Source organism: Humulus lupulus, chromosome 2, assembly GCF_963169125.1.
Source record: "Humulus lupulus chromosome 2, drHumLupu1.1, whole genome shotgun sequence".
In the NCBI taxonomy this organism is placed as follows: Eukaryota; Viridiplantae; Streptophyta; class Magnoliopsida; order Rosales; family Cannabaceae; genus Humulus; species Humulus lupulus.
In genome coordinates this window covers 11,467,172-11,481,746 of record NC_084794.1, presented here as the reverse complement: position 1 = coordinate 11,481,746, position 14,575 = coordinate 11,467,172, and the positions used below count along the sequence as shown (strand labels likewise).

General features: G+C 36.9%; 1 protein-coding gene across 1 annotated transcript in view; it reads left to right on the top strand.

Moving 5' to 3' along the window:
• Positions 1–14,575, top strand: part of LOC133817282 (callose synthase 7-like) — a 56,213-nt gene that overhangs the window by 35,578 nt on the left and 6,060 nt on the right. Inside the window, exons 27-35 of the mRNA XM_062249754.1 lie at positions 58–142; positions 228–379; positions 758–867; positions 967–1,071; positions 1,153–1,224; positions 1,360–1,534; positions 1,649–1,763; positions 2,773–2,895; positions 3,005–3,123. Coding sequence (XP_062105738.1) covers positions 58–142; positions 228–379; positions 758–867; positions 967–1,071; positions 1,153–1,224; positions 1,360–1,534; positions 1,649–1,763; positions 2,773–2,895; positions 3,005–3,123 — 1,056 coding nt within the window. The remainder of the gene's footprint in view (positions 1–57; positions 143–227; positions 380–757; positions 868–966; positions 1,072–1,152; positions 1,225–1,359; positions 1,535–1,648; positions 1,764–2,772; positions 2,896–3,004; positions 3,124–14,575) is intronic.

Below are 14,575 nucleotides of genomic sequence, written 5' to 3'. Positions count from 1 at the left end.
TATTATTTTCACTTCAAGTTGTTTGTTTTTATGTGGTTTTGCTCTTCACCATCACAGTTTAAGTGGTCAAAATGTCAAGAAGGAGCAGAGATTTGAAAAGATTAACTTATTTCAGAGATACAATAAATCTTGGAGGGAAAAGGTACATTTAAAATAATAATAATAATAATAATAAAAAAGTTATTGAGATTTTTTTGGTCTTATTGTCTTCCATGTTCTCACTGTAGGTTGTCAGACTTCATTTGCTTCTGATAGTCAAGGAATCTGCCATAAATGTGCCTCAGAACTTGGATGCTCGCCGACGTATTACTTTCTTTGCAAATTCTCTCTTTATGAATATGCCAAGGGCTCCTGAAGTTCGTGACATGCTATCCTTTAGGTTAGTTGTAATAGAAGAACTGACTTGGTTTAAACAAAAAGCTATTATGATAAAAACTCTTAATAATGAACGGAATCTTATAAGTCAGAAGCAACTTTCGAAGATTGTATAATTTATTATGAAGAAAAGTTATCATATAGCTATGTTACTATGCTCTTGTATGACTTTTTTATATTACAGCTTAACTACTGTACAGTACAGAACTAAAGGCAGGAAAAGAAAAAAAAAAGTCAGTTTGTCTTTCACGATAAAATCTCTTCTCTAAATAATGTTTCATCATATGATACATCCTCTTTATTAATATATTTTTGTTTTCTTTTTGATGGGGTCCTCTTTCTTTTAGTTAAATTAAACATCTGTAATTTCTGAATTCATTAGTATTCTGACTTCACACTACAAAGAAGATGTCCTTTATACTGATGATGATCTTAAAAAGAAAAATGAGGATGGGATAACAACTTTGTTTTACCTGCAGAAAACATATCCTGGTGAGTCTTGATTAGTAGTTTTACATATTGAACTATATATTCTTATTGTTTCTGAGTACATATTCTAACATGCTTCAATCATTTGAGTTGTCAATATAGATGAATGGCTTAATTTCTTGGATCGGATCAGAAAATCTCATAAGGATAAATCAGAATTAATTCGTGAGTGGGTTTCTTACAGAAGGCAAACGCTTTACAGAACAGGTCTGGGAAAATCTCTTTAAAACTAATCAGGCCCCTTAAGAAATCTAAAGTTAATAATTTTTCATGCATGTGTTCTTCCAGTGAGAGGGATGATGTACTATAAACAGGCTCTGGAGCTCCAGTGCTTCCTGGAATTGGCAGGAGATCATGATTGTAAGTGATATTGTATTATAGAACTGTTCGTTTACTAGTAATTATTTCTCTTCAACATTATGTTTATATTTGGGTTAATAGATATTGAAAATGTTTTCGGGGTTTCATATACGTTTGGTTTATTTTTCTTTTCAGCCTTTTCCAGTGGCTACCGAACCTTGGATCACAAGGCTTTTTCTGAACGTGCACAAGTTTTAGTCGATTTGAAGTTTACCTATGTTGTGTCTTGCCAGTTTTATGGTGTTCAAAAGGAATCCAATGATCCCAGAGATCAAAATTCTTACACAAGTATCCTCAAGCTAATGCTAACGTACGTATGTGATCGAGTCAATTGTACATAATAAAATAATGATGTATCCTAATGACGATATTATACATGATTGTTAATTAATTATGCCCTTTTTTGAATATGTGAAATGTCCAGATATCCATCATTACGTGTCGCTTACATTGATACCAAAGAGGAAACAGTGAATGGAAAACCTCAAAAGGTTTATTATTCTGTTTTGCTCAAGGGAGGGGATAACAAGTTAGATAAGGTAGGTATGAGAGAAGTATATACTTGTTTTATTCTCAGTTATAAGCGGGTGTTTGGTATGGGGATTTAGTTTTGTGGGAATAAGAATGGGAATGTCAAACCTAACTTATGTTTGGTAAATTTATTTTAAATGGGTTGGAGTTTGTGTTTACAAGTGAGTCTCATTTTTAACTTGATTTGAAAGAAATCTTAACATTTTAAACACTTAATTTTCACATTCTCTTAATCTAAACTTCACCTAACTCTACTCCCACAAACTCATACCACGTACCAATCAACCCGTGTATATAAACTTCTATTTTAGTTTTACAAGGAGACCAGACTCAGAGATAGAGTTTGGTGAATAGAGATTTTATTTATTTTCTTTGCATAAAATCATAAACATTTTCAAATAATCATCACATGCATCTTCGTTACGCACATGCTAATATATATGTTGAGTTGATTTATGGTCTGTATATGTGACAACGCTGAGCTTGCTTGTCTGAATGAGAATTTGTACGTGAATGTGTTGGCATATATTTAAATATATATATATATATGAAAGACTTCTCAATGGTTAATACCAATAAATGGATAGTAACAATTATGATGATGTGGCAACATAGTAATTTGGTAGAGCAAGTCACCAACAAATAAATATTTTTTTTAATATTAATTTCGAATTTAGTTATTATTTTTTTTTTTTGTCATAATGTTATTTCCAATCAATGAGAGACACTAGCTATATTTTAGAAATTGGCTTGCATTTGAAAAATGAAAAATTTACAATATTATATTCTTATAATAAATATATGTTTTTCATCAGGCAACCCTTTCAAAAATTTGAAAAAATTAAATTTTATTTTTAGAAATATTAATTAACAACTATAAATATGGACCATTGATTTTAATCCAATAGTTAATATTAAAGTAACTATCCATAGATAGTAACTATTAAGAGTTCTCCTCAAATTGGTGTAATAAATTCCCTCGTTTACTCACTTACATGAAACTTCTTAAATTGCTAGGAAATTTACCGCATCAAGCTTCCAGGACCTCCAACAGGAATCAGTGGAGGAAAACTCGAAATTCAGAATCAAGCTATTATTTTTACTCGTGGAGAAGCCCTTCAGACAATAGACATGAACCACGTACGTACCATTTCATCTTTTTTTTACTTGTTCGTTTAAAAATACATATATACAAAGATTAAAACAAACTTAAATTATTATATCTTGTCAATCTGTTTTTCTTTTTTAGGATAACTACTTTGAAGAAGCTTACAAAATGAGAAATGTATTGGAAGAATTTATTAAGCCTTCTCATGGGGATAGGAAGCCTAAAATATTGGCTATGACAGAGCATAAATTCACTGGAAGGTTAGTAAATATTATGCTCATTTGAAAAGTCTCTCAAGAAGTTATTATTCTACACGTGTTAGATCCAATTATATAGGTTGTGTTTGTCAAAAATTTTATTTTTAAATTTTTTAAACACAATAATAAAAATATATTTTTGTTTTATGTTTTTTTATTTATATAAAATAAAAATGTGTTTGGTAACTATTTTTGTTTTTTGTTTTTAAAAAATAAAAATACTTTTGATAGAAAAGACTAAAGAGGAAGGAGAAGGAAAACGTTTAAAAAAATTAAAAGTAAGAAAAAACTGTTTTCAAAATTATGCAAAAATTAATTAAAATTTTAAAAAATAAAAAATAGAAATAAGTTTACCGAACATATTTTTATGTTTTGTTGTTACATTTCTATTCAAATAAACATAAAATTGTTTATTTCAATGTTACCGAACAAGCCCATAGTTAATAATAACTTCTTTCCACTCGATATATGAAAAGTAGTTTAATGGGTATGCAAGATTATAAATACTTCTGGTATCTAGGTATTAGAAAAAGAAAAACACTAGGATGATCAAGTCATTCTCAAAATCTTACAAAGGATAAATGTGAATCTAAAAATCAGCTTCTCAAATTACGCAAGAGTAAGGGTGTGTTTGGTTGGGAGTAACAAAAACAGAGGAATATGAATATAATAATGAGAATACGAATAATAATAAAACGGAATAAAATTTAATATGAATAAAAGAAATTTGAGATAAAAATTATTAAAAAAAAAAACTTATCTTACATTGGAATAGTTTTTCATCTTTTTTTTAAGAAATAACCATTTCACCAAAACGGTAGAAAAGTCATTCTATTGAAATAACATTCTAATACTTTTAAATGCAACTAAACAAAGGAATGAAATGAAAATTGGTTATTTTTCTTTCTATTCTACTACATTCTATTACCCCAAACTAAACATATATAACCTGAAATATAATCATAAATAATTTGAAAACACCTTCCAAATAATGATAATTAATTAATCAATTAAAGCACATACTTTAAGATAATTATTTCACTTCAAAGTACTTGTCTGAGTAAAAGAAATAACAAGAGAAAGAAAGACTCAACGAATCACAACAAGGAATGAATGGAACTCTCTCTCTAAACTGAGAAAACAAGAGAGACACTATATTGTATTTATAGTCGTGCAGAGTATTACAAAGGCATAACAGAAATCTCTAACAGAATTTTAACAACCCAGTGTACTGAACACGATATCTAACAAATTTGTTAGTTCGCTATAACTAATTCCCAGCTACAGTGGCTGAGTTGTCATGGTTCGTAACATTCCCCCTCAAGTGAAAGGGAGATACCACGACTTGAAGCTTGTCTCTGAATCTAAGAAAACATTGAATTGATAAGCCCTTGGATGAGAACAGCAGCCACTTGATCTTGCGTAGGAACATATATAATTTCCACTAACTTTTGTAAAATCATATCTTGAACAAAATGCACATCTATCTCTATGTGCTTGGACCGTGCATGATGAACAGGATTAGCTACCAAAGTCGATGCTCCTAAGTTGTCACACCAAATTATGGGCTTACTTCATGTGACTACTCCCATCTCTTGAATAATAGATTGAAGCCATTTAACTTCTGCGGTAACATGTGCCAAAGCACAGTACTTCGATTCTGTGCTTGATCGAGCAACTACAGTCAACTTCTTAGAACTCAATGACACCAGATTTCTTCCCAGATACACACAGTAAGCACCAGTTGATGTAACGCCCTAAACTCCAGGGACCGTTACGGTGTGTCTTATAAACAGTGCTAAACTCGCTAATCGAGTCATTTGGCCAAAATCGTGTAATTAAGTATGATTAGCAGTTTAGGGATTAAATTTTTTTATTAAGATATAACATTTCATTAGAGCGTTTACTGTATAAATTGGGATCCCAAAAATATTATTTAAAGGTTAATTACAAGAAAATATTTACAACCAGCCGATCTAAGCGGCAAAACAGGGTTTAACCCTAGTTCCTCTTTCAACCATCGGTCATGGCGGTCGAGCAGCCGCATATGTACACATCGTCACCTAAGCTCTTCAACTCAAGTATGGTCCAGCTTTCTTTTGCGTTTATCTGCACCACATAGCACCCGTGAGTCGAAGCCCTGCAAGAAAACTCAATATGCTCATGAACAGTAATAACATGTCATCAAATCATAAGGCACACGCCTAGCAAATATAGCCCTATTCAAGCAGGCAAATAATTTCAAGTAATGATGAATATAAAACATCAACCGATGATCATAATAAATGTCCAGGACTTATAGTCCTAATCTGATGAGTGACACATGTATAAGTCACTAACATGGGATCCGCACCTTATCAAATGAGTGATCGAGTTACTAGGTTTAACAAAATATGTGACTGATGAGCGAGTCACCAATGTAAACCAAGGGAGTGACCATGGAGTCACTACTGTGGGTTCTGTACCCTTTAGCCATGTGATGATAGGGTCACCTGGGCCTTCTAGCCCTAGCTCTAAATAACTAGTCATAGAACTAGACAAGCGCTTTTAGTTTTCATCGAACTTGAGGTCGGTCCGGCATTAATGATCATGTTGAGTCATCTAATGCAGATGTCGATTAGATCTAATCTTTTATCGGCTGTACGTTCATGACGCTTATGCCATTTCTGGCTCTTAGGTCAATAACATGCGACCAATGCCAAACCTGAATGGTCAGGGTCACGCACAAGTAAGAAATGCTACCAAACATATATCATAAGTCAAATATCCAACACAGGGCATCCAGCATGCTTACTTAACAATTACTAGTACAACTAGGATCATGCACAATCACAGAGACTCAAGCTCTGAACAGTCTCATCTTCAATATTCATGGCATGTCCTAATCACATGTTTCTCGTGCATCACATTTAATCACTTGACATGCCTCAACAATAACCATGCATGTCACATTTAAACATCCAACATGCATCAAGAATAACCATGCATGTCATATACACAGGGTGCATTTTTCTTACCTTTGGTCCAAGCACAGGTTACCAATAAACGAGCCACAAGCACGATCCTTAATCCAAGCCTCTAGCGATAACCTAGTCACAACCATAATATAAAACCTCATCAAAATAAGTAAATAAATACTTCCAGACCAAGTCCTAGCCTCTGAGACATCGAATCCTACCATACTGGGTAGTAAGATCGATCCTGAGCCCTTAGGTTTAAGTTCCCATGACTAAAAACTCATTTTGGCCACTTTTCCCCCTTTTGACCCGTGGCCCCCCAAACATTAGAGTCGAAGCCCCACTCAAGTCAGGCCCAAAAATCTTCTCTGACAGCATTAGAGCCGCAGCTCTACCAAATTGAACCGCAGCTCAAATAGCCCAGTAGCCCCCAAACCACCAGCCTCTTCAAGCTTGAGCTGCGGCGCCCAAGAATAGAGCCGCGGCTCAACCTTGAACCCAGCCAGAAAACCTCTATTTCTTCATTTAAAAACCTACCCAAACATATCCAAATCCCAAAATTAAATTTCCCAAACATCCCCATGATCCAAAACCAACAAAACCCAAGCCTCAATCAAATCAAAAACTCATCAAAACACAAAATCCAATTCAAGCTTAAAAACTTTAAAAACTTAGAATTTAAAACTTGAATTACCTCTGATTGAGTTGTTTCCCAACTAAATCCTCCGGCTAATAAGCTTATAATCTTTCCTGGGATCGCTATGCCTCGATCCTCGCTTGAATCTGATCCCTAGAACTCAAGTTTCCTTTGAAAATGCGATCGGGAGACGAAAATGGAACTTTGAGGGAGAGAGAACGTTCTGAACGTTCTTTTTATTTCTTAGAAGGTTACCTCAAGCTTAAGTAGCCTCAAACAAATCATAATGCTCGGGGTCCCGAAAACACCCCCGGGACAAAATAGTCAAAACCTCCTTAATTTCTCCCTGATCTTACTAACTCCTAATTTATCATCAAATATTTATTCCCATTACCCAATAACCTGGTAATACACTAAATATCCCTTGACTCACTCTGAGTCAAGTATAAATCTCATTGTGACTATCCCACTAGCTTACCTCCTAGGATTGTCTCATGCTAAGTAACCATAGCATAACCAAATAATAATAAAGCACCACACACATATCACATATATGTCAAATATGCCAGAAATGACCAAAATATGAAAATCACCCAATTAATCAGAAATGGGTTCACATTCATATTTAATACACCTAAACATGCATATCATCATTTAATAACAAAATAAATCAATTATGGCCCTCTCAGCCTCCTAATCAAGGTCCTAAACCTCATTAGGAAATTTGGGGCATTACAGTTGACCTCCTGTCATCTGGGCAGCTAGCCCAATCAACGTCTGAGAAGCCTTGTAGAGCAAGTGAATTGGGTGATCCAACTTTGAAACTTACACCATGAGTGGTCGTATGTTTAAGGTATCGTAACACCCTTTTACAAGCCTTCCAGCGAGATGAAGTAGGTGCACTAAGAAATTGACTAAACTTTGAAACAATGTAAGCTATATCAGGTCTTGTTATCGTCAAATATTGAAGTGCACCAATTGTACTCTTGTATAGAGTTGGATTGTCCAATGGTTCCCCCTCACTTCAAGACAGGGTTTGACGTGGTGCTGCAGGAGTAGTGGAGCCTTTTGCTTCGGTCATGTTGAGTTTGGATAGGAGATCAACAACATATTTGGCTTGAGAAAGATACAAGCCAGTGGAATCTCTAAAGGTTTCAATCCCTAGAAAGTAATGGAGTGACCCAAGCTGCTTAAGAGCAAACATTATGTTAAGATTTGAAATCAACTTTTGAATGAGAGATGAGGATGACCCTGTAACTAGTATATCATCAACGTACACAGGAAGTAATATAGTTTGAGACTTCTTTGTATACACAAACAATGAAACATCAGCTTTAGATTGAGTGAATCCCCAACCTGTTAAAGCCACCTTTAGCCGTTCAAACCAGGCATGTGGGGCCTGTTTGAGTCCATATAGAGCCTTCTTCAGTTTGCACAAGTAATGGGGATAAGAAGGATTGATGAAGCCCTCTGGTTGGGCCATATATATAGTCTCTGGTAAGTCTCCATTTATAAAAGTATTGTTAACATCTAGTTGTTTTATATCCTAACCAAAATGTACAACAAGAGATAGAAATACCTGAATGGTTTCTGGCTTGATCACTGGACTATAAGTCTCATGAAAGTCCACTCTTGGGGTTTGATGAAACCCTTTGCAACAAGGCGTGCATTGTGGCGAAGGATTGAAGCATCTGGATGAAGCTTCAATATAAATATCCATTTGTTACCAACTACATTTTGTGTCATGTTTGGAGGAACTAAATCCCAAGTGTTGTTGGCGATTAGAGCATTGTACTCAGAGATCATGGCTTGCTTCCAATTATCATCTTGTAAGGCATGTGCAACAGTTCTTGGTTCTTGAGGACCAATAGTAAGCTTAAAAGGATGCTTAGACACATTCAAGACTTTGGGCTTCACAATTCCTAACATTAGTCGTGTTTGCATAAAGTGTGTTGATAAAGGAGCTTGTCTGTAGTGAGCAGGAGGGACTTGACTAGTATTAGTCGTTGGTGGGTCCTTTGTTGCGTCAGTATTAGCTGTTGTCACTTAATCAATATGAGGCATGGCTGAATTGTTGTCATTTGTAGCTGACATAGGCGTGGTGGAAGGACTAGCTATCTGAATGGGCTCCACGTTGGTAGGTTGAATATATATATATATATATCTGTGTGTGAGTTTTGGAGTGTAGTGTGAGGAGTACATGTGAAGGTGGGGAAAGTTTGACTTGTATTTTGTCTTTTATGAGAACTTGGAAACAACTCATAATAAGGAAAATCATTTTCATTAAACACACAATTCCTTGAGACATATATTCTATTAGAGGGATGGAGACATTGATATCCCTTATGTGCTGAGCTATACCCTACAAATAGACACTTGGTACTCCTGCACTTAATTTTATGGTTACTATAGGGCCTTAAGTATGGGTAACAAGCAGGCCCAAACACTTTGAGAAAAGTATAATCATGCTTAGATTTAAACAGACATTCATAAGGAGACTTTCCAGTCAAAACTAGAGTTGGAAGTTTGTTAATGAGGTAAGTGGCAGTGCGATAAGCATCCCACCAAAATTGGTATGGCATCTTAGCTTGGGCAAGAAGGGTTAGGCCACTCTCAACAATATGGCGATGTTTTGGTGGGTGTGAGGACATGGTTTTATAAACCCAATTCCCTGAGACAACAAAATTTAGCAAATGGTCTAAATTCTCCACCCCAATCACTTTGAAACAACTTTATTGAGAGACCAAAATATTTTTCCACATGTATTTTGAACATTTGAAAAACAAGTATTTTTTCAGATTTGGGTGTTAGAGGATAAATCCACGTGTATCTAGTGTAATCATCCAGGAAAGTGACATAATAGCTATAGCCTAAAGTATATTTGATTGGGGTAGGACCCCACAAATCCGAATGGATCAGTTGTAAAGGAGTTGTGTTTTTGTTTTCAGCAAGCTTAAATGGAAGAGAATGCATTTTTCCCATTTGACATGAATCATAGAAATGAGTTTTATTGATCTTGGTCACATCTTTACAGCCTGGTAATATAGAGGCTAAACTGTGTAAGATTTTAGAACTAGGATGGCCAAGTCTCTTGTGTCATATACAAGGTGTAGTTCTAAAGGCAGTAAAATAGTTGTGACCAAAGATTTTATTACACTCAATTTGGGGTGGGATTGGTGACTGTCTGGGTATGAAAGAGTAAAGCACATCCTTAAGTTGTCCTTCAAGTAGCAGCTTTCTTGTTTCCTTGTCCTTGACATAGCAGGCATAGAGTGAAATTCAACAAACACATCATTGTCAGCTGTGAGTTTAGAGATGTTAATCAAACTCTTAGTAATATTATGAACACACAGTGCATTATGTAATTTTACTGTTTTATCAGGAGTGTTTGAATAAAAACAAGTGCTGCCAGTTTTGTGAATAGGGAGAAGCTCACCATTTGCGACCATTACCTGATCTGGTCCCTGGTAGGTGTTGTTGATGTTCAGATTTGCTCACTCTGTGATGATGTGGTCTGTGGCATCACTATCAGCATACCATACGGGATTGACATGTGCTTCAGACGCAGCAAGATAAGCAGCTTTACTAGTATTGTTTTTTCCATGTGGTGGAGAATTAGTGTTGCTTTCCTCATCATGTTTGTACCAGCAGGTAACAGTTGTATGGCCCTGGCTTGTTGCAAATCTAGCAAATTGGTCGTGAACCATTGCCTTTGAATGATCCCCGCTGTCGTCCCCTTCCACGAGCAGATCCGCGACCACGCATCGGGCTAGACAGTCAACGTCCCCTGGTAGACCTCTGAGCGAAATGAACCGAAGGTGGCTGAACCTCAATAGTTGCTGTGGAAGACCATTTCTGAAGGCGATTTTCTTGGCTCAATAAAAGATTGTTGATTGGTGACTTGGCTGCCTGTGTGGCATTGCTGAGCTGTCCTATGATTTGGGAGTAATATCATCAGAATATTTCTTGTGTACTAATCGTACAAATTCTGTTATGATTTTGTTAGCATTGTTTTATGTGCTATATTCCTTTTGTAATCTCCCTACACCTGTCAATTGTACAACGGTCTAATCCTGAGTTGTAACCCTTAAATATCAATGCAATTGCCTCATGCTCATTGAGCTGAGTTTTTCATCTTCTCAATACTCTGTTTTTATCATTTCTTATCTTGGTATCAGAGCCTTGTAGGCCAATGCCATGACAACAGATGATTCTTCTCAGACTCCGGTGACGACTCCAGGGCAAGCTTCACTAGCAGTTGGAGGCACAGCTGCTTCAGGAATCCACACAGCTGGATCCAGTTCGACTAACTCAACGATGCCAACCCCCTTCAACAACACGCTCAGCCAACCATTCACTGTGAAGTTAGATCGCAACAACTTTCCTCTATGGAAAACAATGGTTCTAACCATTATAAGCGGGCATCGTCTGGAGGGCTTTCTCAATGGTTCAAAACCATGCCCAACAGAGTTTCTCACCTCTGGAAATGGTGTCGAGGGAGGAATCCCCATTGCAAATCCAGATTATGAATCATGGATTACCCATGACCAGCTTCTAATGGGCTGGCTCTTCTGATCTATGACTGAAGGCATTGCCTCCGAAGTCATAGGATGCCGATCTGCAGCTAGCTTGTGGACAGCTCTTGAAGACTTATATGGAGCTCACTCCAGAGCCAACATGGAGGATCTCAGAACCAAGCTTCAAACTATTCGAAAAGGGTCTCAGTCTATGGCAGAATACCTGAAGCAGAAAAGACTGTGGGTAGACACTTTAGCTCTGGCTGGTGAGCCATATCCTGATAATCTGCTTAGAGGTAATGTCTTATCTGGTTTGGGTGCTGAATATCTCACTATTGTGGTACCTCTGGAGGCTAGAACCACCATGTCTTGGGAAGAACTTTCAAGCACTATCCTCAGCTTTGACAGCAAGCTTGAGAGGCTAAGCTCTTTTTCATCTAATTCCAAACAGCTGGACAATCCCACAGCCAACATGGCACAAAAACCATTTGGTCCTGGTTCCAACTCAAATCAAACCAGGAGATTTGGACACAACTACTCTCATGGCCGTGGGAATCCACAACATCCCTCAGCACCTAGAGGAGGAGGAGGATCACGTGGCAGAGGTAGAGGAGGTAGACACAGCAACTCCAAACCTACTTGTCAGGTGTGTGGGAAATATGGTCATTCAGCTGTTGTGTGCTACAACAGGTATGATGACACCTACACTGGTCATCCACCAAACACAGATCCTCCTCAAGACAAACAACAACAGTATGCTCTAGTTGCTACACCTGAAATTCTCCATGATGAAGGATGGTATGCTGACAGTGGGGCCAGCAACCACCTTACATCTGAAGCTGGAAAGATGACAGGAAAAAGTGATTATGGTGGTAAGGATAAAGTCACTATAGGTGATGGCAGTCAGTTGACTATTTCTCAAATTGGAAATAGTAAACTGAACACCTTATTTGACTCTCATTTAATTTTAAAAGATGTCTTACATGTACCTGCTATAACAAAAGATTTTATTAGTGTTTCAAGATTAACACATGACAACAATGTATCCATTGAACTTTTTGTTGGTTCTTGTTGTGTGAAGGATCGAACAGGGAAGGTGATTCTGAGAGGAGTGCTTAAAGATGGACTCTACCAGCTTGGAAATTCTTCTTCATCTCCTTCCAATTCCTGCTACCAGTCACATGTCAGTACCTACTCTACTCAAGTTCAGCCATCCAGAAATGCAATTTCAATTTCCCTAAAGGATACCTGGCACAGAAGGCTAGGGCATCCATCTTTACCTGTTCTAAATCAAGTGCTAAAGTTGTCAAATGTCAAAAGTTCTATTAATGAAAAACCTTGTTTTTGTGATGCTTGTCAATTTGGGAAATCACATGCTTTACCTTTTAACAATTCCACTAGTAGAGCAACTTCCATTCTTGACATAATACACACTGACCTTTGGGGTCCAGCTCCAATTGCATCACACACCAATTATAAATACTACATTCACTTCATTGATGATCATAGTAGGTTTACATGGCTTTTTCCCTTGAAACAAAAATCTGATGCTTTACCTGCCTTTAGACAATTTAAAGCACTTGTTGAAAACAGATTTGAAAGAAAAATTAAAATGGTTAGAACAGATTGGGGAGGTGAATATGAGGCATTTTTAGATCTGGTTATTGAGTGTGGTATTGAGTTTCAACACTCTTGTCCTCACACCTCTGCTCAAAATGGCAGAGCTGAGAGGAAACATAGGCACATAGTGGAAATGGGGTTAACTTTATTAGCTCAAGCTCATATGCCCTTGAAATATTGGTCTGAAGCTTTTCAAACCTCTGTTTATTTGATTAACAGACTACCAACTGCAGTTTTGAAAGGCAAGTCTCCTTATGAGATCATTAATGGAAAATTACCTGATTACAAACTGCTAAAAGTGTTTGGAGTATCTTGTTTTCCTTGCATTAGACCATACCAAAAACATAAATTCCAATTTCACTCCATTAAATGTGTAAATTTGGGGTATAGTGAAGTTTACAAGGGTTATAAATGTTTGAGTCCACATGGTAGAATTTATATCTCTAGGAATGTCATTTTCAATGAAAATGAATTTCCTTTTGAATCAGGTTTTCTCAATAATTACAAACCAGAAACAGTTCTTACCATGCAAACTCCTCACTCCTGGTTTGTGCTTCCTAATGCCTCTGCTACAACACAATATCAGAACTCTGACACCATATCAAACACTGCATCTCCATCTGAATCAAATGCACTCTCCTCAGCATCATCTTCTCAATCCTCTGCACAATCTCTGGTGAGTATCCCATACAACTCTGAAACTTTTCCCATGACACCTGCTGCTGATTGTGATATAGCAGATGCAAGTTCACCATTGTCATCTGCTGCTGAAGAACAAGAATAGGTTGTTCAGCAGCCAACTGCTCCACCAGCTCACCCCATGATCACCAGAGCAAAAGCTGGCATCTTCAAGCCAAAAGTCTATATGGGCCAGGCCAAGTTTGATCTCACACACCATGAGCCTTTTACTGTTGAAGCTGCTCTTCAACATGAGGGGTGGAATAAGGCAATGAATGATGAAATTCAGGCCTTGAAAAGAAACAAGACTTACCATTTGGTACCTTATTCTGATGCATACAACATTGTGGGTAACAAATGGGTTTACAGGATCAAATACAATGCAGATGGCTCCTTTCAAAGATACAAAGCTAGACTCGTGGCAAAGGGGTTTCATCAAAGGCTAGGCTTGGATTTTGGGGAAACTTTCAGTCTAGTGGTAAAGGCTCCAACAGTGAGAGTTGTGCTCACTCTAGCTGTGACTAAAGATTGGGTGATTAGACAGCTGGACATCAATAATGCTTTTCTCAATGGCATTTTGGAAGAAGATGTTTATATGATGCAGTCACAAGGTTTTGAATCTCCTCAGTTTCCTAACCATGTGTGCAAGCTAAACAAATCAATTTATGGCTTGAAACAAGCTCTCAGAGCTTGGTATGATCAGTTCAAGAACATACTTTTGCAATGGCAATTTGAAAACTCCAAGGCAGACACTTCCTTCTTTATTCTCAAAAGACCAAGGTTTGTCATAATGCTACTGATCTATGTTGATGATATAATCATCACTGGAAACAACACAAATGAACTGGATCTGTTCATAACCAAACTTAACAAAATGTTTTCTCTTAAGGATCTTGGTCCACTGAGTTATTTCCTGGGTATAGAAGTTTTTCGAGACAGCACTGGAATCTATCTCTCACAAGGAAAATACATAGCTGAACTCTTGCAAAAGGCAAACATGGAAAATTTAAAACCGAGTCCCACACCAATGGTAGCAGGAAGACCAC